Source organism: Ornithorhynchus anatinus, chromosome X1, assembly GCF_004115215.2.
Source record: "Ornithorhynchus anatinus isolate Pmale09 chromosome X1, mOrnAna1.pri.v4, whole genome shotgun sequence".
Taxonomy (NCBI): Eukaryota; Metazoa; Chordata; class Mammalia; order Monotremata; family Ornithorhynchidae; genus Ornithorhynchus; species Ornithorhynchus anatinus.
In genome coordinates this window covers 79,354,776-79,379,039 of record NC_041749.1, presented here as the reverse complement: position 1 = coordinate 79,379,039, position 24,264 = coordinate 79,354,776, and the positions used below count along the sequence as shown (strand labels likewise).

The 24,264-nt window shown below is 45.3% G+C and overlaps 1 protein-coding gene across 6 annotated transcripts in view; it reads right to left on the bottom strand.

The window, feature by feature from the left end:
• The window catches only part of IQSEC1 (IQ motif and Sec7 domain ArfGEF 1), a 661,275-nt gene that overhangs the window by 48,103 nt on the left and 588,908 nt on the right, over positions 1-24,264 (bottom strand). For all 6 annotated transcript variants that reach the window (XM_029050996.2, XM_029051004.2, XM_029050998.2 and 3 more), the window contains one exon: positions 20,524-21,791. In XM_029050996.2, the coding sequence (XP_028906829.1) occupies positions 20,524-21,791 (1,268 nt within the window). The remainder of the gene's footprint in view (positions 1-20,523; positions 21,792-24,264) is intronic.

Genomic DNA, 24,264 nt, shown 5'->3' with positions numbered 1-24,264 from the left:
ATAAAATATTCAGAGACAAGAATAATAACAATAATAATCATGGTATTTGTTAAGCACTTACTATGTGCCAAACACCGTACTAAGGGCTGGGGTGGATATAGGGCTCACATAGGGTTCACATTCTAAGTAAGAGGGAGCACATTTTGCAGATGAGGGAACTGAGGCACAGAGAAGGGAAGTGACTTGCCCCAGGTCACACAGCTGGAAAGTGGTAGAGCTGGGATTCGAACCCAGTTCCTCTAACTCCCAGGCCCGTGCTCTTTCCACTAGGCCATGATGCTTCTCTGATAATGATAATAATAATGCCCTAAGTGCAACCGACTGACCTAATCACAGGGGTAAAGACAAGATAATCAGATAGGACACAATTCCTGTCCCACATGGGGCTCACAAGATTAAGCAGGAGTGACAACAGGTATTGAATCCCCATTTTACAGATAAGGAAACTGAGGCAAAGAGAATTAAGGTCACATAGGCAAGAGGAGGAGCCACATTGACTCCCTGGGATTTTCCTAGAATCCTGATGGGCTAGTCCTGCCCTGGTGAGGGAGAATGAAGAGGTCATCTGCCAAATCTTCTAAAGATGCTGGCATCACAATTCTGCCACCAACCTGGTGATGGGCACCAGACTGATTTCTGAGGCCGTTTGGGGAAGGGCTTGATGAGATGTGGCTAGAAGCCATGACCCACCCAAGCAAGTTCAGGAAGTTTTAGCAAACTGCAACTGCTTTGCATCCCATTTTCTACACTCTTCCTGGCTCCTCTCTAGACACAGCAGAATGGTTTTCATTAGGTCACACTGCTAGAAATTTTGTCTCAAGTTTATAGGATGGGAAGAGTGAAGCTTCAAGCAGTTGATAGGTGGAAGGGCACCAGTTCCTGCCTATTATTTTTGAAGCCATAAGCGTCTTGCTTTTCCTCTCTTCTACGGGCATCTTAGTTCTCTAGGGATATAAACCTCTCATATACCCAGCACTTGGGTCTGGTATTATAATGCTGGTAACATCCCCGTGTCCAACCATTTTCTCCTCCCCTACCTACAGGCCAAGGTACGCCCTGGAACAGCCTATGATTCCCAGTTGAGGCCCATAGATACTCAATTTCAAAAAGAGAGAGCAAGTGAAATCAATTTCGGACAGCCAAGTGGCCTGGCTATTTTTAGTACTACAAGAAGTAGAACCCTGCTGTTGGTCCAGTGGAAAGAGCACTGGTCTGGGAATCAGGAGACCTGGGTGCTAGACTCAGTTCTCCCTGTAGTTGGCTAATGTGGGCTAAAATGGTCATCTTAGCATTTATTGAGTGCTTACAGTGTGCAGAACACTGCACTAAGCACTTGGGACAGTACACTACAAGAGAAACATTCCCTGCCCACAAGGGGCTTACACATACCCTGGAAGGAGTACAGAAAGAGACTGGGATTCGCAGTATCTGGGGTCTCTCTAATCCAGCTCTGTCACTTGTCTGCTACGAGACTTTGGTGAGTCGCTTCACTACTCTGTGCCTCAGTTTTCTCACTGGTCACATGGGGATTGAATCCTATTCCTTCTTACCTAGACTATGAACCCCAGGTGGGACAGGTACTGTGTCTCCGACCTGATTATCTTCTATAAAACTCCTTGTGGGCAGGGATTGTGTCTATCAACTCTATTACATTGTACTTTCTCAAGCGCTCAGTACAGTGCTCTGCACACAGTGAGCAGTCCATAAATATCACTGATCAATCTTCCCTAGGACTTGGCACAAAGTAAACAAATACAATAAGTACAATAGTGATACTCTGCAGTGTGATGCTCCCCTATCCATCTATTTATTTGTCGTACTCTGGTCCCCTGGGGGAACACGATTAGCAGGCAGGGATGAAAGCTTGAGAGCGGTGCTTTGCAAGTCACTAGCACCAATATCAATTCTGCCAGACAGGCTCCCCATTCTGAAGTCTCAGGCCTGCTGGTCAGTCTTGACAAGAGACTCCATTAGACTGGTTGGATCCCCTAATCCCAAACCTTCCCTCAAGAGCTTTATCACAGCTAGCTAACCATCCACCATTCAGTTCCCAAACACTGCTCCATGACTATGTTTAATGCCTCTCAGAGTGCCACGAGTTGGTGAAACCTAGGTTCTTGCCTAAATTCACAAGTAATGCCTTAAAATCTGTCCCCGCCCCTACTACCTACATCAGATGTTCTTAGAAGTTCTCCCTCCCACCCCCTAACTCCCACACCAAGAAGGCCCTGTGAGGGCAGTAGATGTCTCCTAAAAGTCCGTCAAATGGCAGGGACTGTCTCTGTCTCTATCTGTTGCCGACTTGTTCATTCCAAGCGCTTAGTACAGTGCTCTGCACATAGTAAGCGCTCAATAAATACTATTGAATGAATGAATAAAAGTTAGTTACTTCCTAAAAGTGCCAAATGCAAAAAAAAATGCAAACTGGAAACATTAAAAGCAGATTTTGACACAATGATTTGAGACATGGGATTGAGTCATATGTGGCTCAGAGCCCAGGGTCTCTACTGCTGTCGCCCCATCCCAGGACCAGGCCTCCACCCAGTGCTGCAGAACACCACATGCTGGAAGCCCCGGCAAAGCTCGGGGCCCTTAGGACCCTGGGGAAGCTGTGGATGGTTTGTAATCATATTTATTGAGCACTTATTGTGTGCAATGCACAGTCCTAAGCCTTGGGAAGTACAATATGAAAGAGTTGGAAAACACAGTTCCTGCCCACAAGGAGCTTACAGTCTAGAGGGGGAAGACTCAGAGGTAGCAGTAGGAGCGTCTGAGGACCACCACCTCCAAGAACTGTTCATTTACTTGTCTTGACATTGTAACTTTGGTTTGCTCATTCTGGACCTTGTTGTTGCTTTGAATCGACCTATCCCCACGTATAGTGGGAGCCCCGTGGGAGGCTAAGGCTGAGGTTGATCTGTTTCTATTGTTTCCACCCCAGGACTTACCACAGTGCTTAGCACACAGGAAGCCTCTAATCAATACCATAAATATTATCTGTGGGAACAACCAAAAACCTCCAAGTGCATAAATACAACAGAACGACAGAGAAAGCACATTCCAGCCGGTAACAACCAGAAAGCCTGTGGAAATGAAACTGCATGCTGTCAAGCTGCTGCCAGCACAAGTGTGTCCTGCCAAGCGTTTTAGTCGCATCATGTGGCTACTTCAGCCATAGAACCTGATTATAGAATGGCCCTCCGGAGCTGCTTGTTGGCAAATATGAACACCTTTGGAATGTTTAGGCTCTTTAAATTATTCATAAAATGGAGGTAAAAGCACAGGGACAGAATTTTAGAATTTCGTTAGTTTGGCAAGCCCAAAATAATTGCCCCTGCTTTCCAACAGATATTTTTCCTGCTGGACTTGAATCGCACTCCAGGACAGTTCCCTCTTTCTGGCCATCTATTTTCCTAAAAACAGAGTAAATAAATCAGCAAAGGGAAAATGTGTTTTAGTAGTGATTTGGTTTTTTGCATAGGTGCTCTAAACAGACCATTCTGCCCTGAAGGTGAACAGGATAGACAAGGAAAGCATTGTTTCCCTGGCCACCGATGAGTGGCTTCACTCTAGGATCAAATCAGTTGGGTTTTTTGAGGACCTAACTCCACACAGAGTACTGTTTTGAACTCTTGGGAAAAATAACTGCTGTGGTAAAACATAATCCCTGCCTTCAGTGAGTTTACAATCTAATGGAGGAGACAGACACAAAATTATTTACAGTTTGGAAGGCAAAAAGTTACAACTAATAAGAGAATGGAAAGGTGGATAAGTAAAGTCGTCACTAGAAGAATGCATAGGTCAATGTACATTAGCGCAGAAGTGCTCAACGGAGAAGCAGCATGGCCTAGTGGAAAGAGCACGGGTCTGGGAGTCAGAGTACCTGAGTTCTAATCCCAGCTCTGCCAATTGCCTGCTGTGTGACCTTGGGCAAGTCACTTAACTTCTCTGTACCCCAGTTTTCCTGTTCTCCCTCAGAACTTGAACCCCATGTGAGACAGGGACTGTGTCCCAACCTAATTAATTTGTACTTACTCCGGAGCTTAGAACAGTGTTTGACACATAGTAAGTGCTAAACAAATTCCATTAAAAAAGTGGCAATTGAGAAGTTAGACCCTGGGGAGAAGACAATTAGCTGGAGAAAGAGGGATTTCAGGAGGGCTTTGAAGTTATGGGAGAGCAGTAGTCTAGACTATTTAAAGGGGTAGGGAGTTCCAGACAGGGTGGTGGGGAAAGGCATGAGCAAGGGAGCTGGAGATGGAGCTGGATCTCCGAATTGTACATTTCAAGCACTTAGTACAGTGCTCTGCACATAGTAAGCGCTCAATAAATACGATTGAATGAATGAATGAATGAGGTGGGAAAGCGGCATTGAGAAGGTTCCCTTGGGAAGAGCAAAGAGGGTGGTGTAATAGGTGCTAGCTTTCATCGGGTTTGGAAAACCACACTGGTCTTCCAGCCTTCAATCTCTCCTCACATCAGTCCATATTCCATGCTCCTGTCCAGATTATCACATGTCTCACCATTTCACAAAAATCTCCTATGGCTACTCATTTTCTTCCCTGTCAAGTAGAAATTTCTTATTGATGGCTTCAAGGCTTCTCACTTCATATACTGGCTCTCTTTCAGTCCATTAATATTTTCCCAGGACCATGCTTCCCTAATCATTGCAACAGTATTCATTGATTGTCTATAATTGTGGGCACAGCATTGTATTTTGGAGCACTCGGGGGAGTAAACCGGCTACTTCCCAACTCACACCTTTAACTCTTCCCAAGCATATTTAACTGTACCTCTCACTTGACTTTCCCACTGCTGACCCTCTTGCTCATGCTGTTTCTCTCTGTGGGAAACTCCCACCCACTTCCAATCTGCCAGAACACAGCTCTTCCCATCTTTAAAGCCCTCCCCAAATCCCAGCTCCTATAAGAAACCTTCCCTGATTAATACCCAACACCCCAAGTCACATTAACCAACATTCATTCTCAATGCTTATATTTAATCAATTGTACATTGATTTTTCAGCAATTTCATTCTGACCTGCTTGTAATACTTACTACCTAATATAGTCCACCTTCCTCCTACTCCTATTGTAAATAATTTAAACCTCTGAAGGTAGTGATTATATCTTCTGCTTCTGGCCTACTCTCCCAAGTGCTTAGTACCTTGCTCTGAATAGGTGTTGCTCAATAAATACAAGTGACTGAGAGTTGGTGAAGAGAACAGGTAAGTAGAAACTTGAAGCCAATGGTCAGGAATTTTTACTTGAGGTGGAAAGAAATGTGTAACCATTGGAGGGTTTTGAGAAGGGGGGAGATTGAGTTGAACAAGGTTCTAGGAAGATGAGATGATCTGAACTGTGAGTGCATTAATGGTCTGATGAAGGGAGAGGTTAGAAGAGCTTAAAAGAGTATTCTAACCCGAGAGATCACAGGAGCTTGAGACAGAGTGATAACATTTGCGTGGAACCTAGAAATATTGTAGAGAAAGAACCGGCAGAATGCGTGAGAGAGAAAATACGGTGAAAGTTAAAAATGACACCAAAGTGGCCAGTTTCTGAGGAAGAATGAAGGTAGCATTGTTGACTGTGATGGGAAAGTTAGGAGGAGTGGGTTTGGGAGGGAAAATGAGAAGTTCAATTTTAGACTTGTCCAGTTTGAAGTGCTGGTGGAATATTCATGTAGAGATGTCTAGGAGGGAAGGAAAAATGCAAGGCTGCATTTCTTCTTCAGGAGAGAGGTTGAGACCAGAGGAATAATTTTGGGAGTCATCCGCATAAAAGGTAGCTCCAATGAGTCTCTAGCGTCTCTCGCTGTAGGAAACCACAGCTCCAAAGATACCATTCCCAGGAATCTTTCTTTGGGACTCCAGTTGGGAGAAACTGAGACCATAGGGCTAAATATTATCCATATGAAAGCCAATGGTGGGGAAGTAATGGATTTAGGGAAACTTTAGCCTAACCCACATGCCACTAGACTGTAAGCTCCTTGTGGGCAGGGATTGTTTCTACCAACTCTGCCACTTATCTGCTGTGTGACCTTGGGCAAATCACTTAACTTCTCTGTGCCTCAGTTACCTCATCTGTAAAATTGGATTAAGACCATGAGCCCCTTGTGGGGCATGGACTGTGTCTAACTTGCTTTGTTTGTATCTACCTGTGCCAAGGTGGACCTGGGCACCGGCTACCCCAAGGTCAAAATGCCACCGGTGATGTAACCTCTCTGGCCAGAGGGGGCGGGGCGGGAAGATAGGTGCCCCTCACCTCCATGCCGACCCAATAAGACATGGAAGGGGACGGAGTGGAAGGGGTGGAGATTGAACGGGGTGGAAGTTGGGACCACCCAAACCACAGGTAGTAAATACCTGTCGCCTCTGGTGCTCTGGTCTCTTGGAGGATCACAGCGGTAGCAACGGCCACCCACGTGTCTTTCTCTGCCCAGAGCGCCAGACGCCCATTCTGCCACTAGGACAAACGCACAGAGACAGGAGTCGCTGGACGGGTGAGTGTAACGCATAGCTGGGTTTAATGCATAAGTGGGTAACATATAAGTAAGTGTAACGCATATGTGAGCTTAGTGCATAAGTGGGTAATGTATAAGTGAGTATAACGCACATGTGAGTTTAGTGCGTAAGTGGGTAGCATATAAGCGAGTGTAATGCACAAGTGAGTTTAACGCATATGAGAGTGTAACGCATAAGTAAGTCTAAGGCATAAGTGGGTTCAGCGCATAAGTAGATTGAACGTTTAAATGGATTCCTCCCAAGTGGGTGCGCACATGGTGAGAGCTAGCCACCTCACCACGTGCAAGTAGCGCATACGTGAATTTAACACATAAGTGGGTTTTAACGTACAAGTGGGTCTAACGTATAAGTGGGTTTTAACGTGCAAGTGGGTTTAACGCCTAAGTGGGTTCCTCCTCAGTGGGTGAGCACATGGTGGGAACTAGCCGCCTCACCACGTTGTGAGTAAACCATAAGCAAGCTCTGCCTGGGCGGGCCCTGGTGGCCACCCACACGCAAGTAACATACCAGTGTATTCCTCCCATTAGGGAAGCTCTAACACCATATTCCTCCCAAAGGGGAAGCTTTAACACCATATTTCCCCCAAAAGGGAAGGCCAATTGTCGCGTCTAAATAATTAATTAATTCAGTTCGCCCGTAGAATAAATTTTATACAAAACTCAGGTTTTCCATCCCCGGCCTCTCTCTCTCTCGCCGCTCCGATTCCAAAAGAACCTGTCCCTGGCGACGGGTGACAATACCCCAGCAATTAGTACAGTACATAGTAAGTGTGGCTCGGTGGAAAAGAGCCTGGGCTTCGGAGTCAGAGCTCATGAGTTCGACTCCCGGCTCTGCCACTTGTCAGCTGTGTGACTGTGGGCAAGTCACTTAACTTCTCTGTGCCTCAGTTACCTCATCTGTAAAATGGAGATTAAGACTGTGAGCCTCACGTGGGACAACCCGATTACCCTGTATCTCCCCCAGATCTTAGAACAGTGCTCTGCATATAATAAGCGCTTAACAAATGCCAACATTACTAGTAAGCGCTTAACCTGTTGTGCTGTACTCTCCCAAGTACTTAGTACAGTGCTCTACACACAGTAAGCACTCAAATAGCGTTGATTGATTTATGCCTTAAAATATTGTCATGGTCAGCAAGTAGAGGAGCTTGAAAGAACAAACTCTGTCCATGAAATTGTCTTTATCATTTATTCAAAGACAAATTTGGAAAATGAGAAAAAGACCTAAGGATGAAGGGACAATGAGGGTTTAGATTTCTTCCAGAAGGGGTAAATGGGAGAGGGAGGCAAGCTTGGGGGTGGGAGGAAATGGGGGAAGAGTCAATCTCAGGCAATTTCCAGCAGAATGGTTATTATAGCTTAGCCACTACAAGGGACTGTAACAGCCAATGACTCCTTCCCTGCTCCCCGTATTCTACGGACCTCCATCTAATGCCCAAACTTAATTTAGACCACTCCACAACCTATTGTCACTCAGATGCTGCTTCCTACTCCTCCTCTCGTCTCTTTGTTGAACTTATTTCTTCGAATTTGAAGAAATGGAACGTTTGCCATAAGAAAGAGGCATGCTCCTCTCAGGTGAGTTAACTGGCTTAACTCACCAAAATAAAGCTTTGTCAACACCAACATTGCACTGAGTCTGTATCCCTCAAGGCCTGGTGTTCTGGTTCCAATCATAGCATGTGATGTTAACACTGCTATGGAAATCATTCTGTTTGTAACTGTTGGAGAAACTGAGCTTTGAAAAAGTGCCATAAGAGTCAGCATGCTCCTCTGAAAGGATTTACTCTAATGCTTCCACGCCCCTTCTGAAAATCAACTCCAGGTTTAAAAGAAAGCTCCTCAGCCACTGAAGCTCCCTTGGCTGAGCCCTAAGAAAATACTCTATTTCAATTATTCCACTTTGCCCTTTTAAACATGACTTGAAGCCTGTGTAACTTGGTGCTCACTCAGTAACTATTTATACTCTCAGATCCCTGAACACCTGAACCTGATTTTGTCGGTAATATTTCTGGCAAGAGACTATATGTTAGTTCCCATAAGGATCAGTCTCTAACCCTGGCTTTTGCCTTTCAAATTGTGTCAAAGCACTGTGGCCTCGTGGATAGAGCATAATCTGGGAAGGCAGAAGGACCTGGGTTCTAACCCTGGGCTCTGCCACTTGTCTGCTGTATGACCTTGGATAAGTCACTTCATTGTACCTCAGTTACCTCATCTGTAAAATGGGGATTAAGACTGTGAGCCCCAAGTGGGGCAGGGACTATGTCCAACCCGAATATCTTAGATCTACCCCAGCGCTTAGAAAAATGCCTGGGCACAAAGTAAGCACTTTTATACCATTAAAAAAATGATTAGAAAGGAATTTCTTAAAATAAGGTCTATTCCCCTTGATCATGAAAAAATCAGAATTTCTAAGACATTCAATGATAATAATAATAATAATGATGGTATTTGTTAAGCACTTACTATGTGCCAAGCACTGTTCTAAGCACTGGGGTAGACACAAGGAAATCAGGCTGTCCCACGTGGGGCTCACAGTCTTAATGCCCATTTTACAGATGGAGTAACCGAGGCACAGAGAAGTTAAGTGACTTGCCCAAGGTCACACAGCAGAGACGTGGCAGATCTGGGATTAGAACCCACATCCTCTGACTCCCAAGCCCATGTTCTTGCCACTAGGCCATGAGAGATTGATAGTCTTGTGTACTACTTGGTTGGGGGTTGGACTAGAAAAACCAGACAGAATCCACCAGCCCTAGAGACCAGAACCACAAGAGATGTATTTGGAAATCTTCACTGATTTAAACAAAAGCAAATATACAAAAAAAAAACCCAATTAACAACAGAACTAGTAACAAAATGCAGGCACAAACTTGGGTAACTTTTTAAAATCTATACATTTATCAATGCATATCTGCTAGATTGTGAGCTCTTTGAGGGAAGGATTGTGTTCATACTATACATTGCATCATCTCCATTACATCCACAGTGCCAGATTCAAGATCACAAACCCAGAAAGCTATTTGCGGAAAAAAAAAAATGACAAGGCAGAAACTTCAAACTTTTCTCCCTCCACAGAGCTGGCCAAGAAGAGAAAGGAAGAGAAGAATCAGCTTTGGATCAATTGTCCCCAAATCCAAAGTTTCATGGAGTTAGAAGGAAGAAGAGATTATTTTGAGAAATTACTTTAGGAAGGAGGTTGGTATTTTACCCTCCAAGTTCTTTTCTGAATTTACTTGCAAAGGACTCCCACTGATACCAGCAGGACAGCCTCTTGTAACAAAGATGGAAAACAAAACTCTTGCTGATTAAAGAAGCCACCCCAGGTCAAAAGTACCTGTATTAATTACCTTTAATAAAACTGGGAGGCTCATAGTGCCACATGCCCCAGATAAGCTGAGGACTCAGAGTCACTGCCAGAGGACAGTGCCCTAAGATAGGGAATCCTGTAGATGAAAACAACTATAAGAGTTGGAGTTCAAGGCCAATTCAATTACAACAATAACTCTGGTATTCTTTAAGCACACACTACATGCCAAACACTGTACTAAGTGCTGGGGGTAGATACAGGATAATCAGATCAGGTATAGTCCCTATCCTATATGGGGCTCACAGTCTAAGTAGGGGGGAGAAGAAGTACTGAATCCCCATTTTAGAAATGAGGAAACTGAGGCCCAGAGAAGTTAAGAGATTTGCCCAAGGTCACACAGCAGGCAAGTGGTAGAGCCAGGGATTAGAATCCCAGTCCCCTATCTCCAAGGCCCAAGTTATTTCTATTAGGCCCCACCACAATTGCTGCCCAGTTACATCCCCATCCTCACTTCTGCCACCAAAATTAAAAGGAAAACAAAAAATGAGATTGGTCCCTATAGTTCCCAACTCTTCCCTCTACCCATCACAAATGAGCCCCGATTCAAGGCACTTATGAGATCTTATTTGTCTTTAACTTAACAGAGAAACAGCACTGAAAATTCGGGCCAGAAGCACATCTGTGTTGAAGAGCTGGGAGATCTAACTCTTCAAATCCCATTGAGCAGAGGATAATAACAACAACAACAATAATAAGGTATTTGTTAAGAACTTACTATGTGCCTCATACTAAGTGCTGGGGTAGACACATGATAATCAGATTAGGCACAATCCCTGTCCCACATGGGGCTCAATATCTAAGAAGGAGGGAAAAGAGGCATTTAACTTTCATTCAATAGTATTTAACCCCCTTTTACAGATAAGGAAACAGGCATAAAGAAGTTAGCTGACTTGCCCATGGTCACACAGCAGGTAAATGGCAGAGGCAGGATTAAAACCCAGGTCCTTTGACTCTCAGGCCCATGCCTCTTCCCATTAGGCCATATTTGCTTCTTCAGCCAATATGTTTCACATGATAGTGCAACAAGGCCTTCTCCAGTTCCCAGATCCCTTCACTGAACTCCTGGCAAAAACCCTCTCACTGGCAGAAAGACGAACATCCGTTTCCTTGCACCAGCTCCAGACTCCCCAAAGAGACTATTTGATATGGCTCTTTCAGGAAAGAAGTATGCGGAGAAGAATAATGGGTCAAGCTGTAGCTTGACAGTTTTTGACACGACGAGCCGGATGGCTCTTGCGATGCTCTGACAAAAGTCAAAATTCCTCTGAAAGTTCATGGTGAAGACTCCAAAGACTGAATGCTAGAGGAAGACAGCTGATGTTAATTAAGGGCATGCTGGGGCAAACTTCCTAGAACCAGGTCTCCCTCCCAAACCATGTCTCCAGCCCCTGTAACATCCACATCCATAAGTAAGAAGAATAACTCCTAGCTCTTGTTAGTCCAGCTTCTCTATGCAAGGATTCAATCAATGATATTTATTGTGTGCAGAGCATTGTTCTAAGCATTTGAGAGAGTACAGAGTTAGTAGACATGTTCTCTGCCCACTAGGAACCTGGAGTCTAGAATTAACCACTAATGAGCAAGAATGATGACCACAGTTAACACAGTCTATATTATTGGGATTTTTAAAACCTCACTTGTTAATAACTTATCCTCGCTCCTCTCCCACTGCATCTCAGCTTGCAATCTTTGCTCCTCTCAAGACAAATTACTCTTCCTCGATCTTATCTCTCCCACCTCTTGCTCACACCCTTCCTTTTGTCTGGAGCTCTATCCCCCTTCACATCCTTCTAGACTGTAAACTCGTGGTGGGCAGGGAATGTGTCTGTTTATTATTGTACTGTACTCTCCCTAGTGCTTAGTACAGTGCTCTGCACACAGTAAGCACTCAAATATGATTGAAAGAATGAATGAATCTGGCAGGCTACTGCTCTCCCATCTCCAAAGCCCTTCTAAAAAAGAAAAAAAAATCCCATCTCCTCCGGGAGGCCTTCCCTGCTTAATCTCTCATAATTTAAATCCCCAACTGCCATTTTAGCACCCCTCCCCCAGCTAAGCACTTAATTACTTACACACTTCAGTAGCATTCATTTACACAGCTCTATACCCTTTTAGTCATGTGTAATTTATTTTAGTGTCTGTCTCTATTAGATTGTCAGCTCCTTGAGGGCAGGGCTCATGTCTACTAATTTTATTGAACTCTCCCAAGTGTTAAGTACAGTGCTCTGCACACAATAGGTGCTCAGTAATTAGTATTGATTCCCTTAGAAAATTGGTAAGCTTGGGAAGGGGGTCCTAAAAGGCTCTTCTCTTTTTTCTCCACTTTCAATCTTCCCCACCACCTTAAATAGATTAACTGACCTAGGTCCTGGCAATCCTTGTTTTGGGGTCTCAGCAACTCAGAACCTGGAGTTTCCTTGGAAGTGCACTGGGAACAGACCGGGAAATGTGCTCTTGAAAGGCCTTAGAGTGGTGGGAAAAAGGAATTGATGTCATTAAAATATTCTGGTCTGGATAATCTCCTCTTCTGTCCTGCCCCCAACCCCCACCTATCTCTCCAGTAGTTTTCCTAGCTACATTGGTCCTGATTTCTTTGGAGAGCCCTGACTGTACAGCTCAAGAGAAGTGAGTCCAGGAACTGTGCACCACCTTCATTTCCTTCTTCCCTCTCCTATGCCAACACCTGGTGGGGGATGAGAACTGGAAAATATATTCAGGGTACATTCCTCTGGCAACAGGAGGGAGGAGGACAAGATGACTGAAAATTTGTTAAGAGCCCAATTTCTTCTTCCTTTTAACTGTAAAACAATTTCACTGACTGCAAATCCCTCTAGGACAGTGTTCAGGTGAGGGTCCGTGGAGAGAAAAGTATGGTAAATCCAGGGAAAGAATGGAACTTCTCAGAAATCTGATGATTGAGGTGCCTGGGCTGAATGACAACCTCAAGAGCCTGCCCACAAAGCCAACCACGTCACCTTGTCTACAGTATCACATGGCAAACATACCCTATAAGCTCACAAGATCTGTGAACAAGATAACAGCCACGTATCTGCTTTCTTCAGTACTGCTAAAAGGAATCAGGTGCTGACAATAGGGCTATACAAGAATTATTTATTTGGTGAGCTATAAAGTTATGATTTAAAATTTTAAGGGATCTCTCAGCAGTAACCATAGATTCCTGGGGCCTTGGGATTTTATTCTCCCATTAGGCTCCTGTAGAAGCAGCGTGGCTCAGTGGAAAGAGCATGGGCTTTGGAGTCAGAGGTCATGGGTTCGAATCCCAGCTCTGCCACTTGTCAGCTGTGTGACTTTGGGCAAGTCACTTAACTTCTCTGTGCCTCAGTTACCTCAGCTGTAAAAGGGGGATTAAGACTGTGAGCCCCACGTGGGACAACCTGATTCCCCTGTGTCTACCCCAGCGCTTAGAACAGTGCTCGGCACATAGTAAGCGCTTAACAAATACCAACATTATTACTTATCCTCACTCCTCTCCCTCTACAACCCAGCTGACACACACTGCTCCTTTCAAGTCAAATTATTCACGGAGCCTCATTCTCTTCTCTCCCGCCATTGACCTCTTGCAACCTTCCTTCTCCCTGAAACTCTCTTAACCTTCACATCCGGCAGACTACTGCTCTCCCCTTCTTCAAAGACTTCCTAAAATTGCAGCCCCTCCAAAAGTCCTTCTCTGACTCATTTTCTTACCCACTGCAGCCACTTTGGCACTTCCACAACAGCTGTGCACTAGGGTGCCCCCAGTACCACTTTAGGTCCCTATCTTTAAACTCTATTGCTTCCTCCTACTTCTAATTTATTTTAGTGTCCATCTAGACTGTAAGGTCTTTGAGGGCAGGGATCATGTCTATTACTCTAAGCCCTTAGTAGAGTGCTTGGCCCAGAGTAAGCACTCAAATTTTATTAATGGATTGTCTGATTGATGGAGAGAAGCCCTCTTGCACTCTTACTCAGCTTTCCCATCCATCGGCTGAGATCTTCATTTTAGAGTCTTCAGGCAGGAGGCCTGGGCACCCATTTTGATGAATACCATCCCACATACGCTGTGGGGGGGAGGAGGTTGGGGGGGAATGGCAAGCCAGGTTTTTCTGAGCGTCCTGGCTTTGAGCCATGTGCTTTTTGAGGAAGGGAGCGTCAAAACTAGTGTTGCTTTTTTCTTCCTGGCACAGGCCTTGCTGCACGTACAGAGTTACAGCACACAGAACTTACAGGGCTCCGGTCTTCATTGTTCTTGGAATCACCCACTGCCGAATACTCTGCTGTCCAGATGTTGCAGTTAGCAACCCCGAGGCCCCTTGTTGTTGTTAATGCTTACTGAACCCTCATGATGCCCGGCTCAGAATGGCTCCTAATACTCTAGGCTTACAACCCAAGGACAGGACAGCCCACCTGGCATGCACACAGCACCTACAGAGCACCTCCAATAAGTGGATCTTTTCCATTTTTGTTTTTCTTTACAGGATCATTGATTTAAGTTTGTTGAGTTTAATGTGGACATCTTAGAGAAAGGCCAGAGCTGGCTTTCAGTGAAATTCTGGTTAATTAATAAAAATAATAATAATGGTATTTGTTAAGTGCTTCCCATGTGTCAAGCACTGCACTAAGTGGTGGGGTAGAAACAAGATAATCAGGTCCCACATAGGGCCAACAGCCTGAGTAGGAGGTAGAACAGGTACTGTATCCCTATTTTGGAGATGAGGCAACTGAGGCACAGATAAGTTAAGTGACTTGCCCAATGTCACAGCAGGCAAATGGTGGAGCCGGCATTAGATCCCAGGTCTGGGCTCTTTCCACTAGGCCATGCTGCTTCTCTAGGGTAGGCCATTGATCCCCTGATTGCATGTGCCCTTTCCTTCCTGGTCCTGGTCTCATTCTGAGGGATGAGAGGGAGGTTTTGTACTCAGCGGCTAGGGAGCCGTTAGCTGACAATGGCGTAAACAACACCCAGCCCTACTTTGAGCATGCTACTACCAGGCAGGGCAACCTGGGGTTGCAAAGAGTGGAGAAGGTGGTATGGAGTTTGAAGCACTCCATAGTTAGTTAATTTGAGTACCCTTGGTTATAGCGACCTGAGAGTGCGTTGCCCAAGGACCAGCCTTAGGTAAGGAGATTACTGGACAAAGATTTTGAGGAAGGAAATTACACACACACACCCTCCCCCCCTCCCCCCGCAACCTGCTTAGCCTTCCTGGATCAAATCTACCAACTGTATTCAACTCTCCCAGAGCTTAGTACAGTGCTCTACCCAGGGTAAGTGGGGTCAATAAATGCCATTGATTGAAAATACCATTAACTGATTGATTGCTGGGGGGGATTTTGGCTGAGTTTCAAATGAGGGAAGGTAGGGGACTGGGTGAAGAGGTGGCTGTTTAAGGCACCTGAGCCAGCATGAGAGATTGAGACATAAAAAGGGCAGATGGCAGATTTGTTTCATCAGAGGAAGGGTTTTCAATTTCTAAAGAAATTCTACCCCTATTTCATCCAGCACTCCCTTCCTCAATCCATTTCTTTTCACACACTCCTTTCCCTACCGCATACCAAAATACTTGTCCACAGCCTACAGAGCAAGCGTCAAAAGACCCTCCTGTACGCTGCCCCAGTGACTGAACCTCCTCACCCCCTTAGTACTTTGAAGTGCCCCCAAGGGATACAAAATTCCAGGTTGACAATTTCTGGCTCATAGTAAAGGGCAAGAGCAGGGAAAAGATTGAGAAGCAGTGTAGTCTAGCAGATAGAGCATGGGCCTGGGTGCCAAAAGGACTTGGGTTCTAATCCCAGCTCCACCACTTATCTGCTGTGTGACCTTGCGCAAGTCAGTTCACTTTTCTGTGCCTCAGTTACCTCATCTGTAAAATGGGGATTAAGACTATGAGCCCCAGGTGGGACATGGACTGTTTCCAACCTGATTCGTTTGTATCCACCCAAATGCTTAGTAGTGTCTGGCACATAGTAGGCACTTAAATACCATTAAAAAAGGGAGTACACATAGGTGGGAACAGTAGCAAAAGACTCTGAAATCCAGTAGGGGGAGGCTAAATCTTGTGCAGATGTCTGCCTGGGTGCCCAAGCCACTTGGTTTGGCCTTCAGCATGCTTGTATGAGATAGGCCTCCAGCCTTGACCTCACATATTTCCCAGCTTTTACAGGATGCTCCTCTATTCTGGGTGGCAAACACCTGCCTTGTCCTATTTGATTTCCCATCAGCATCAGTTCTCCCCTGACCAAATTAGGCACCCAGGGTTAAGGGTTGCTGCAGGAATCTTCCTCAGATCAGCCAGCTGGCAGAGTCTCCTCTGTCTTGCCTGGGAGGAAGAGAAGAGTCATTCTGGATTGGGGACTGGGGGGTGGGTAACATGAATCTGAGGAAACCAAGTATCTTGGATTGAATTTCACATGCCAAACCAACCTTTCCTCTTTACGCACCTCATGGATCAGTGTTTGAACGAGGATCTAAAGAGGTAAGTTATGCACTCTATGGCTCAGGGGTTCAACTTTCTTTGGGTCTATTTGTGGTTGGGCTCTGAACAGTCCTTTGCTATTCTCAGGCATCCTTCCTGACCAGCTCAGATTTTTTAAGTTTCCACCTCAGCCAGACATTACGAACTTCAGGCTAACCTCCCTCTCCCAGCCTCCCTGTCAAACAAAGTAAGCATGGTGGTGCTAATAGAGAATCTTTGGAAGGAAAATTGCTCTTTGCCTTTCGAAAATAATTACTTAGAAGGGAAAACAAGCAGACACAATACATATGGAGCGTCTGCTTTGGGGTGTACAGATGTTAATGCTATTGTAGCCCTGGGCAGCCGTTTTCCAGAGTTTGTAAGCATTACCATTTTAAGTCTGAATAAGCCCAACCTCAAGGAAAGCCCTCACCAGGCCCACTGAAGGAAGAGTTTACACCCCTTCCCTCCCCTAAGAGATTCTGTTGCCATCTCTTATCAAGTAAATCCACAGAAACAAAGCCTGGCTGATTAGGAATAATCTTCTGGTCTGTCATGTGGCAGTGTAAAACCAAACTGGGGCCTCTCAGTCCCCAAGACTTCAAGCAAGGGCCTAATTTCCACCAGCCTAAGGTCTCCAGCCACTCAATACCCTGTAAAACCTCCGAGTCTTCTCTCCGGGATGAGTGCCCCATTTTTTTCCTCCCCCTATGGTAAAGTGTCAGCTTTCAGGCTGTTTCAGTGACTTTGCTCTTGAGCATCAGATTAACACAGGGTGCTTTCCCCACCCCCACTCCCACCTCACCTGTGAGTCAAGGCAACAAAACACCGAAGAGACCAGATGAAGATTCTTGATCAATTAATGGTATTTTACACCTATTGTGTGCAAGGTCCTGTAGTAAGCCTTAGGAAGAGTATAATAGAGTTGGTAGACACCATCCCTGCTATCAAGGAGTTTGACCATGAAATTCCACCACTTCAGCCATGCCAATCAGTACACGGCCTAAAAAGAAATAAACTGGCCTAAAAGCAAGTTTGCCCAAGGGCAAATAAAAATTGACAGAAAGTTGATCATGCACTTTACAGTATAGCTTTAGGTCATCACAGCTCACATCCTCCAAACAACATGAGGATAGGGGAAAAAGGTGAGAAGGGCTACGATAACTTGTGGCAATGAGTGGCTGGGGAGAGTGAGGGTGTTCTCCCCTGCCCTCCTTCTTTTGAAAAGATCCACAAGGTGGAGACATCTATATTCAACTTTTGACTTGGGAATCTGTTTGATTCCCTGAAATCCTTGAACAACAGAAACAAAGAGAACAAGACCTGGAACAGTAACAGAGAAAACAAGAGACTTCATTCTCCTCACGTCCGTCTGGGCTGTTGGACGTGAGCAGCAGTTTTAAAGGAGTGACTTTTCCAATTCTTTGGGCTAAATGTCCCCTCTCCCATGGCACATGAGGTACAGGAAGCTTCTCCATCTCGGATGGGTTCCAGGACCCTGGACCTATCCCCTTCCTCTCTCTGTACCTTTGGAGCCAATGGAAGTGCCCTCTAATTCAGCTCTAAGGAACGGAGTGGTTAAACAAACTGACAAGAAGAAAAATAACCCAAAAGTCTGCTTATCTGTTCTCAGCATGAGCCCAACAGAAAGGCTGCTGCATTCTCTCAGCCCTCCCTAGAGAATCTGCTCAGCCTGGAGTGGATGGAACATGCTGACTGTGGGATACTAACTATTAAACCCAGGGGATATGTAGGTCATGACACAAGCTGCTGGGTCCCATGGCTCAAGGAGTTCAGGAAATGGACCTTGCCCAAACAAGAAGACCTGGGGGTAAAAGGGACAGGGACAAGGAAGGAGGGGGAATAACTCTTCAAATCAAACTCTGAAGGGCAATGCTGATGGAAGACTGCTTCTCAGATTCCAGATACACCTGACAGCCTTTAAGTTCAGCAATATTATGATTCAACCCAGAGACGATGTTCTTCCCTTCCACCATACGGCTGCCTCAGCTACTTTCCCCACCCCCCACAGTGCTTCAGCCTCAACCCAGCATATGATGGATATGTATCTGACTGATCTGTTCCCCGCCCTCATTTTCCTTCCACTTCAACCTGTTTTCCACGACCCACAAAGCAGCCAGTGTCAGGCAGCTGATCTCATGACCATAGAATGCCTGAGGTCCTGAGGAGAGAAATAAAGTGAGTTTTCAGGATCGCCTTTAAGAGCCCTTCCCTGCTCACAGCCACGCCATAACTCCTCACTGCCCCACACTATTTTAGGATAATCTAAAAATAGGACATTTTAAATACCTCACTCATTCATCAACAGGACAAACCCAAAAGTCTTTCCTCCCAAGTGAGCAATGAGGGCAACTCTTACAGGAGCCAGTTAATTGATCTCCCTAACATCCCAGACGCCCAATGGAGTTTTGCTAATGTTCAAGATTGGTATAGTAGGCAGGTCTTGGTGTCATTGCTTGTGAGCCAGAATTTCAGCAGATTAACTCCTCAGAGAGACAAGGGACACATGCAGCCCCTCAGAAAGGGTCACATTTGCTAGTGCAAATTACAAGCAACTCTTACAGAGCCAAGGGTTTATCTTCCTGCATATGGATTATCTCGACTCCCGACCTCTCTTCATTCTCCCTGTCTGGCCAGCGTGGTCTAACGAAAGGAGCACAGTAAGTGCTCAATACATGTCATTAATATTTGAGGCCTGGGTTCTAATTCCAGTTCTACAACTTTCCTGCTGGGTGACCTTGGGCAAGACACTCAATGTGCCTCAGGTTTCCTCATCTGTAAACTGGGGATTAAATATTTATTTCCCCTCCCCTTTAGACTGTGAGCCCCATGTGGGATAGGGATTATGTCTCAATTAATTACCTTTTAATCTACCCCAGCATTTAGCACAGTGTTTGATCCATAAGCACCTAACGTACCACAATTACCATTAGCATTTTTCTTCACTGCTTATTAAATCACTCCCACCAAAAGAATGGTCAGGAGAAATCGATCATTTTGGCTCACCAGTTAGCAGATCTGGCCAACATTTGGAAGGGGAAAAAGACTGAAATATTAGAAGGGAGATTTTGGATGATCTGTGTCCAAGCCCTCATTACCATGGATTAATTGAACTGGTTGTATAAAAAGCTGCAGGAATGCTGGAGAAAGGATCAGCTTCTGTCACTCACAGAGGCCAGTAATGCAAATCTGGCTGAGCAGAGGCTTGGATCCACAGAGCATCCACCATACTGAAAAAGCCCAGCCCTCGCAAATCTTGCCAGTATCCCCAACTCTATCTTTGGGAGTCTTGGCTGACCCTGTTTGAAACACCCCTGAAAACTACCATTTCCAAGAAGGCAGGAATTCAGAAGAATCAGATAATCACCTCGAGCAGGGTAACTCAGAGAGATGCTGTTTTGCATTTTCCCAAAATGGCTGAATCACTGAGACAGTCAGCTGCTCAGATTCTGGGGCCTCTAATATGTACCCAGGCTTTTCTACTGTCCACAATCATATGCTGAACAAAGGAAAATATACAGAGATTTTGAAAGGGCACAGACAAATGCAGAGAGAATGGAGATGGTCTACTTTACACAAAGTAATAAAATCGAAGCTAAACTATTCTGACAACAGCTCAAATTACTAATCATTCATATTTCTCCATCACCAGATCCATATGTAGGAAAACAAAGAGCCTTTCAGCGCTTTCACAATCCTTATTTTTAAATACTGAAGTAACGGAATTCTTAATCTGAACATAAAGACAAGCACGCAGCCAGAAAGAAAAGTAAACTAAACCTAGAGCTATTCCCATAATCACTTTGCTAGGCAAACATTTTCCAAAGCAAGTAATACAAGATACCCTTAACATGCTGTGAGGAATCTCTGTCTCTCAGTATCCCCTATCTGAACCCTTCCTGTCCCTGTCACCCTTGGTTAAGCCACCTCTAAGGGAAGGCTAAATAAGGGAAATAAGGAGGAGGTTCTAATACACGGCAACTATTTTCAGCAGGATTCTCAGTTCCTTCCATCTTTCTTTCAAAACCTTAAGTCATGTGAGACCACACACACACACACACACACACACACACACACTACAGAAGGGTGAAAGAGGGGACAGCAAGGAGGGACAGGTGATGGTGAAAGGAAGCCGAGGCTACTCTGCCAGAGTACGTACTTATTAAAAAGGTTTAAACCAATCCTGTAATGGCGCTTTCGGATGACATCGTTGCTGAAGGCCGGAGAGTCCCAGCTGTTGCGTGTCTCTTTGTGGTACGTCTGCTTGCTCAAGGTTTGCTCCCGCAGGCTGTCCCGAGAAGAGGACTCCGAGCTGCAATTGATTGTGTCATTGGAATTGGAAGTGCTATTGATGCTGTCGTTGTCCCCGTCGGAATAATCAGATTCAGATTTGCTCTGTCTATTGGCTGTGCCGTTGATGGCCAAGTGACTATCGATGGGCCGAGGTCGATGCCGGGGCTCTTGTTCCTCTCGGGTGATGATCTTGGTTGGGAGCACGTGAGGGATATGCTTAGGGCTCCCTTGCTGACTGCTGATGCTCCGGTCATAGGCATTTTGTCTCTTTAGTGAGCCCCTCTCAGACCGATCACTTAGATCCACGGAGCTGTCACTTGGGGGCTCGATTGTGAGCAGAGGAAGGTGGTCTATTCTTAGCCTCGGCTCCTGACACTCCAGGGATGGGGTGCTACGGCAGCTTGTGTCTGTGTCGATCTTGTCATCCTTGTGAGTCATTGACCAGTATTCCTGTGAAGAGTTCATGGTCCGGAGCCTCAGATCAGATTCTGTGTTGGATGGTCTATCCACTGTCTGGGAAATAGGGAGAGGTGGGGAGAGCTCCTCTTCATCAATGTACAATGTGACATCACTGTAGGATGCGGTCATATCATCCAGTTTCCTGGGATCCACACCATGGAGAGTGGGCTTCATCTCTCTCCCACAACTCTCTCTCTCCACATCACGGCTTCTCACCGGCTCAGGGGTCTGGACCTCATCGGCATGCAGGCTGCGGCAGTTCAATGCATCATCAATTGACTCCGCGAGGGACTTGACCTGCCTGGAGAAGGCATCCTCCAGCTCCGTGATGGCATCCGCAAAGTCACTGGAAGCGGCTGGGGACTTCATTGTTGCCGGTTCTGCCAAGTTGCTACACTCAGACGGCCCCAGGGATCCAAGCTTGGCCCCGTCGTTTGTCACAGACACCTGCTTCCCCTCAAAGTATGAGCTATGGACTTTCTCCGGCCCTTCAAAGGAAAACTGCATTCTCATATTGGATAGCACAATGCGACGGGACATTCGATTTTCAGACATAGAACTCCGGAGTCGCTCAAAGTTCTTGTTCATCTGATATTGGCGGAATGCTGTCTGTATGGTCCGGGCTGCATGGCGAGTTATGAGACGGCCCCCATATTTACGTTCTAGCATTTCCACCTAAAAAAAAAAAAAAAGACCATTATATGAGTTGTCCAAGTGCTCAGAGAGCAACTTTTCTTCATCTTCCCTTCAGGTCCAGAAGAAAAGAATGGGCTTAAAATGCAGCAGGAGAGATTAAGGTTAGTCAGGGGTGGGGGAGGAATCCGACTAGGAAATGTATCACCAAGATGTGACATCCCCATTGCTGAGGAACAAAAAACCCACAATCTCCACCCGCCCCACCCCCCCCAGCAAAATAAATAAATAAAATAAAGTGGGAGGTTGCCTAGAGTCAGGGGCTATCCTCGAGGCCCCTCTTCTAGTGCAGGGGTCTTATGGTGTGCATTTCACAGTTTTTGAAACTCTGTCAGGGCTAAAACTCTAGGAACCAAGGAGTGGGTCAATCCATAATAAAGCCCATCAAATCCAGTTCCATGTTCACTGCTGTTGCTTGATTAAAAAAAAATCTATCAGCCTGAGGCTGGTCTTTAATTATTAAAGCCAAGCTTAATAATAATAAAAAAATACAATTACTCTCCCTCTTCTACCCGTTAGGGTCACTCTTTTAGTTTTATGTAAAATGAACACAAACTCAGCCCAGAGAACTGCATGTTTGTCTAGAACTGCACCGATTCTGCGGTGAGACTAAATAAATTCAGACTTGACGCACAATTTCCTTTGGAAATCATCGTCCAGAAGAAGTAGAAAACTCAGTTCTGGCATGACTCTTTGCCATGGGACTTGAACAAGGGATTAAAAGCAGACATTGTTCAGAGCCAAATTTTAGTGGGGTCAGGGGTAGAATCAAGAATTATTCACAGCACTGATTACGGAATTGTTAGGTCAGTATTATTATCGGTCCGGTGGCAATTGTGCCAATCCAGGGAGTGGCTTCCTAAGGACTAGTCAACCCCCCTTCTTTTTTTTTCCTTAGAAGGGTCCCAGGTCCAATCAGAGCCCAGCTCCTATCCTTGAGACTTTAATAATGGTAACCTCTCAGAAACTGCAAAGATGCTGGGTCCCTAGCTAAAGTGAGAGGGACGGCCCAGGCAGCAGAGCCAGATCACGCAGGTTAAATCCAGTTGACCTCAGGGTCAGACACTAGGGTATTTCAAACAGAGTCAGTTTAGCTAAACTGGAGTGACTACTGCTTCTCAGTAACTGAGCAGGCAGGAGTCCAAAGAGCCCGGAAATGCATCAAGCCAAAAACACTGGGTGACATTTTCTTCCAAGAAGCACAGTTCCGGAGATAGATGGCTTCTTTGAATTTGGTGCCTTTGGCATTTGCAAAGATTTTCTTTCTCCCCACAGGTACTAGGTCAATAAAATGCCTAGAGGTTTCTCCAAGTTCCAGAGAATTAACTATTTTAATGTCTGCCTAAAGCCAGGAAGCTCTCTTTTCTTCTCTGTTCTTCCTTATCACTGGGGCTACCACTGACAGTGCCAGAGAAATGAAATAGAGTTGAAGTCCAGCAATGGCAGGCATAAGACCCTTCCTCTCTCTGGTACCAACTAACCAGAAGGCAACCAGGCCAATATCCAGGAGTTTCTATCAGACAGACAGTGCCATCCAGTCTGCTGAGCTAATTAAGGCTCCAGCTATGGATGGCTCAGTAAGCAGTAGCATCTTTATCTGGGAGGATTCAAGGAACCATTTAGAAATTCAGCTTTATGAATCGAACAGCAGTAGGGCAATAGCCACCTATCTACTTTATACTTAGGGCTGGTGATAGAAGTGGATGGTAAGGAATGAAAGTATCAATTTACTTAATCATTTGTGTATCTTCAGTGGGAGGAGAGGGGAGGCAGCAGGGGGGATTTTCTTTTTTTCTGGCTGGTAAGCTTTTTGTGCTCATTTGGTTAATGGAAATTAAAGAAAGGAATCCCCTCCCCCTAAAATAAAATAAAACCGCCACAAACACAAAAAGGGCACAAGAAAGCAAATATGACTTTTTATGGAATAGTTTTGGCCTCAGAATCAGGAAAGGCGGTTCTGTTTTTTCTTTAATCCTGAGGCTATTGAACAACGGCCAAGGGGGTGACTTCATTTCCACATTTACAAGTAAAAAGTTTCTTTTTTTATATATTGTGAGTGAAGCAAGGAAAAAAAATAGTCACACCCACACAACTGACTGAGGCTGAACTGTTTAAAGATTTTCATTTAGTTTCCACCTGAGCCTTAGAAGTAAAGCTGGCCCCTTAACCCGATGGGACAAAGTTCAGATGTCAAGTCTTTGAATCCTGGGATACTGTGGCATTATCTTCAGGTCCTTCCTGCTAACTCATATTTGGTCACATGGTCATTTTGCAGCTGTCTTTCCTGGGAACTTTTTCCAGAACCTGGCAGCACACCTTGCTCTTTGGCTCAGTGGAATTTACTTTTGTTTGGGTATTTTTCCACTTCTGAAAAGATGAGCCCCTTTAGTGACCTAGGATTAATTATCCCTCACTTCTCTTGTGGGTTTCCTACAGCATGATTCCAATAAATTCA